General features: G+C 32.1%; 1 protein-coding gene across 1 annotated transcript; it reads right to left on the minus strand.

The window, feature by feature from the left end:
- Window positions 1-330: 330 nt before the first annotated feature.
- LOC141606037 (auxin-induced protein 22D-like) lies at window positions 331-4,009 on the minus strand. Its single transcript, XM_074425012.1, has 4 exons — window positions 3,501-4,009; window positions 2,657-2,925; window positions 2,422-2,503; window positions 331-709 (listed from the first exon to the last, which is right to left on the minus strand). Exons 1-4 carry the CDS (start codon window positions 3,863-3,865, stop codon window positions 658-660), a joined length of 768 nt encoding a protein of 255 aa, XP_074281113.1. The 5' UTR covers window positions 3,866-4,009; the 3' UTR covers window positions 331-657.
- Between the last annotated feature and the right edge of the window lie 1,611 nt (window positions 4,010-5,620).

Here is a 5,620-nt window from a genome sequence, read left to right on the forward strand (position 1 = left end):
GGCCAACATACCCTTAAAGTAATAGATTTAGGGGTCGTTTGATCGGAATGAAATGGAATGGAATGGAATGGAATGGAGTTTGATAGTATGGTGGTATGGAGTTCCAAATTCATACTTGTCAAATCTTATTTGGTTCACCATAAATTATAGAAGAGGGGAATGAAGTTTGAATCCAAGGAAGGAGGATGGATATGGAATTTCAAGAGATTGGGGACTTGGGATGGAGTTAGAATTTATTGGATATGTAACTTCATTCCAAATCACCTCAAATATACCCAACCAAACACCCCCTTAGCACCTTAACTAAATTAAGCATCAACACTTATATACTTAGATATATTCCCTCTGTACTAATTATTTATTTATCTTTAATTAAAATACTTTCTTACAAATAATAAAAAAGGTAAATAAATGAATGAGATAAAGAGAGTAATAATCAACCAAAATTTCTAAACTAAACGACAAATGTGACATGAAATAGAGATTCAAAAAAAAAAAAAAAAAAAAAACTATATCTATATTATATTAATGACTAAATGGGTACATTACAATGACAAGCAAGAGGTAAGGATTGCAAAGTTTTTGTAGTACATGTACATCTAACAAAGATGTCTTCATTCTTCAATCACTCTCCAAATGGTTCTGAAAAATCTTCGATCAATCATCTCTCCTCACCATCTTCAGACGTCGGACCGATTGTGTGAACGTTCTGCAATTTAGAGGATTCATAGCCTTAATAAAAAAGGAATTCTCGTAATTATTTTAACACTGCTCGGTCATTTAATTTTACTACGTATATTATTCAAAATTATCTTCTCATATAGACTTTTTTTCTAAAATGGGGTAAAAAACACAAGAAATTATCAAAATGAGTTGAGTTTCAAAATAATTACCCAAAATGGGTCCACGTCAGTCCGAAGCTAGCCTCGGATTCAAGTCGCTCTCCCCCTAAGCGACTACATCCGGGATGACATGAAAAATTGAAAATAAAGTTGCTTAAGATTTTGGTCCAAGTCGCTCAGCCGGCAGGCGATTAGAAGACAAGTCGCTGTGGGCGGTAGCGACTTTAGACGTAAAGTAGTATTTTTATTAAAAATAAAATTACCAAAAAAATAGAACATATGGGGAATCGAACCCCGATCATAAGTAGCCTAACCCTTGCCTCTTCTCCACAATGCCAACAGGATATTTATGCTTAATATTTGCAATCAAGTAAATATATTCTTTCCCAATATATAACTACTGCATTTAATATGTGATATAAATGTTTAAGTGCTTACGTAAATATTGAAGCACACTTGCTGTAGTGGTTAAGAATTTATGCATTTATATTAGTAGACGTGGGATCGAATCTCCAAACATACACAATTCTTTTTTTTACCCCAAAATATTGTAGTCGCTCAATGGGGGAGCGACTTTAGCCCAAGTCGCCTACCGGCACAGCGATTTGGGTCAAAAACATCCGAGCCATAAAATCACTAATATTAACTTGTTGCCCGGGATGTAGTCGCTTAGGGGGAGAACGACTTGAATCCGAAGCTAGCTTCGGTGCTGACGTGGACCCATTTTGGATAATTACTTTGAAATGCAACCTATTTTGATAATTTCTTTGGTTTTCAATCCCATTTTAGAAAAAAATTCTCTCATATATGTAAAACAAATGACTATATATGAGCTACTCCGTATGTAAGAACGTTCTACTATATAAGACGTACTCATACAAAGTAGTTCATATTAAACCGTTAATTGGCCTGGTTCAAACCATTAAAACTTGTGTTAGACTCTCATTTTAACAAAGATTTTCGTCAAAGTAAAGCAAACAACAAGTATTTATTAGCTTAAGAAAAAGGAAACAAACAGCTGCCAAAACTGACCTTTATATATATAATCACGCACCTAACACAAATGATGCCTATGTTACTATGATAACTACTCTTGATGATGTCTATGGACTATGTTGCTTTGATTAGAGTTATTCCGTGCATGCAACACACATGTTACAATGCATGAACTTCCTTATTTACACTCATTACAACCTTTTTCAGATCACAAATTATAGAATTAACACAAAAACACAAATTTTTATTTGTGACAGACACTTTATAGAACTAACACGGCGTGAGACGATTCATTTTATGTTGAGTTGTCTTTTTACCTAATAAATCCCTCTCATAATGTGAGACCGTCTCCCATAATTTTTAAATTTTATTTTGTCGTTTACAATAACGTTGACTAGTACGAGTTCTTTTTCTATGAATCCATGAGTTTAACAAGCTGAATTAAACTAAGAATAAATAAATTGTTATTAAAAACGGTTCTTTTAACATGTGAGAGGGTTAGGGTACACATTAAAAAGCTAATTAAAGAAACATTTACCGGGAAAAAAAAAGGAAAAAAAAAAAAAGAGAAATGAAATTATACCTCCATGGTACATCTCCGGCTAGTAGCCAGTCCCCCTCCTCATCCTGATATGTGAGCTTATAATCATCCACTCTATCTTGATCTGTATTTGAAAATTTCTGTGATTACCATTTGACATTTTATATTTAATTAAAAGATATTGAACCGTTCCTCAAAAAAAAAAAAAATATATTGAACCGTTATATAAGAGGTCTCGTAATAAATTTATCGAGAAACTGTTTCACATAAGAATTACCTTTGCCAAACATTTGTAGTAAGCTGGATGTGAGAGTCTCATAACAATGGTATAGTTTCAAGTCAATTTTCCTTTTTATTAAACACCCTTGCATTTGAGCCTTCACGTATAAGGACCGTGGACCGCGGCCACAACCACCACCACCGTTCTCCACAGCCTGGCAATTCCCTCTACGGCGGTTGTGGTGGTGCTGTTGTGGATGGGTGTCATGCTGCTTCCTTCTGTAGGTGTTTATAGGTGGCCAACCCACAACTTCATCACTCTCATTTCTACACAAAATATTGTTATTCATTAATCAAAATTATCATAATTCATAATTCAAGATAATTGAGGGAAAAAAAAAGATTGAATCCTTACGTGCAATAAAATTAAGTTAACTTGAATTATGATCCGTACAAAACTACTCAAATTCAGAATCATAATTTGTCATTGAAAAAACCGAAATGCACATATTGTGAAAATAATGCACTAGTAATAATAAGAATAAGAATAACGGATTTTCTAACACGGGTTAATAATCGAAATATGTACATATTAGATTTTTAGTGAAAAATAGGATATTGAATGACTTTCACAATTTTTTATAAATTTTTTTTTCTAATAATCCTAGTAAATCTATAAAAATCTTTGAAATGCGAAAGGAATTATAAGGTCTTACACAATAATTACTGAAATTTCAAATGAATCACCACTACTTGCAGCTAGAAAACAATAGTTATTGTGTGGCGGCTGTTGTATTGTGTGACGGAAAAAAGACACTATTTTACCTGAGAAAGTTATAAAATGGTCATTTTTTTTTTATTATTGCACCATATAAAAATAGTGAAAAAGATAAGAATAGTACTTGGAAATTGTGAAAGAAGTGGAAGTGCATAGCCTTTTGTGGTCACTATCATCTTCATTAGGGTGCTTATCCCAAAGCAAAAGAGGAAGAGTTTCACCTTTACAAAATTCAGACTTTTCCACTTCATCAAACTTTCTTTTCTTCCTACACAAACCATTATCATAATTCCTTATTTCTTGTTCATAATCACCTTCATTAACACTACTACTCTTTTCACAAGATGATAAACTACTCAAATTATCACCATAATAATCTTGATTATTCCCCTCATAATTAACATAACAACCAATCAAATCCAATTCTTTCAAACTTTGGATTTTATGAAATGTGCAATTTGATAGAGAAAGACCTAATTCAAGCTCCATTTTACACAATTTTAAAAATCTAATCACTGCCCGTGTATAGAACAGATACAGTTACAACTCGAAAAACCTTAAAACTCCGGAGTACAACGTAGAATTTCCTTTTTTTTTATTTTTCAAATAGTAAACTTTTGGTTTGGTATTTGTTTAGGTGATATGTAGTGTATATATAGAGGTGTGAGTAGTTGTGAGTGTGACAAAGTAGAAGCAAAATTGAATAGTAGGGACAAGAAGACAAGAAGGGTAAAGAAAGAAGAAAAAAAGAATGGAAAAAAAGAAAAGAGAGACAAACAGTTCTCCAAAGTGTTGGTATCAATGTTAGGCTTTTGGCCGACCCACTAGCTAAGCTTGTTCCCTAAACACATCGTTTTGCAACCGACACTGTTTCTTACTCTCTTTCACTCTTCATTTATTTTTGCGTCCTTTTTTACTACCTGTTTTACCTCTGTGCATTGCACGTACGTCACTGCGTACATCTACTCCCTCGTCTTTCGTTCGTGTCTAGGTGATCTTCTCCTATGATTTAGGTTAAGTCCATTTTCTACCAATGTAGTTGTAAAACGAATTCAGATTAACAAATATAGTTGTAAAACGAATTCAGATTAACAATGTTAAGGAGGGTAAAGGTAATTATTAAAATAGTCCAATTACAATAAACTTGTATAAAATTGCATTACATAAATATTTGTGTTAGACGAAGCTAGGTTTAAAATTTACCTAGGATCGAAATATCAATTTTACTCCCAAAATCTCATCGGATGAATTTTAGTTATAACATCGGTTTTCATTTTGGAAGAACTTTTGTCTAGTCCGCGCCAAGATCATTACCTAATGTAGGTTTGGCAAATTAGACTATTTATTTGTCTGATGAAATTAAAGCTCAATTTTTATATTTAAATAATACTCCGTAAATATTACGGAGTAAATTATTTTATGTCTATTCGTTTTAAGGATGAAGCATATTTTAAAATTAGGTTTGGTTTAATTTATAGACAGAATTTCTGACCATAAAATTTTACAATATTGTCTAGATTTTCATATGTTTTATTCATCCTAGACCGGTATTCTCCTATAATTTTTTTTAAGAGGAATATCACCGAAAATAAGAAATGGGATTAAAGGGGTGAATGAGGTTGCGTAGAAAACAAAAATATAATAAGGGAATTGGTTGCAAACTTGCATAGAGATCCTATTAAAAAAAACCATGCTTCATGCTTCTATTGAAAGTATGAGTTCTTGAAGGAATGGTTGATGGATAGTGATATGATTTGGTTAAGGAAAAATGAATATCTTTTTTTTTTTTTTTTTTTTTTTTTTTAAGATTATGCTAGTAAAATAGAAAATTGTTGTCTTGGTTTGGTCGTTTGTAATAAAGATAAATTGTCCAAACTTATGTTCACGTAAAATTACAAGAACCTAAATCTAAGACGAGAGATACACATGCCATCAATAATGCATCTAGCTAGCAAGAAAATTCAATTTGAAGGAAAATATATATGACTGCGAATGACATGTTTATTGAAGAAAACACACCATTGACAATGTTTTTATTGTCACTCTTTTTTCAAGTCTTGCCCTAACTGTAGGCAAACATGCCACTACCGATGAGGTAATGACTTCATTTGGTAGTAGTCATAGGTAACGCTTATTAAACTTTACTCCTTACGTTCTAATTATTTAATTATCTATCTTTAATTAAAATACTTTATAAAAAATATAAAAGATAAACAAATGATTGAGACGAGGAAACATAAAAAA

Source organism: Silene latifolia, chromosome 10 (assembly GCF_048544455.1).
Source record: "Silene latifolia isolate original U9 population chromosome 10, ASM4854445v1, whole genome shotgun sequence".
Classification (NCBI taxonomy): Eukaryota; Viridiplantae; Streptophyta; class Magnoliopsida; order Caryophyllales; family Caryophyllaceae; genus Silene; species Silene latifolia.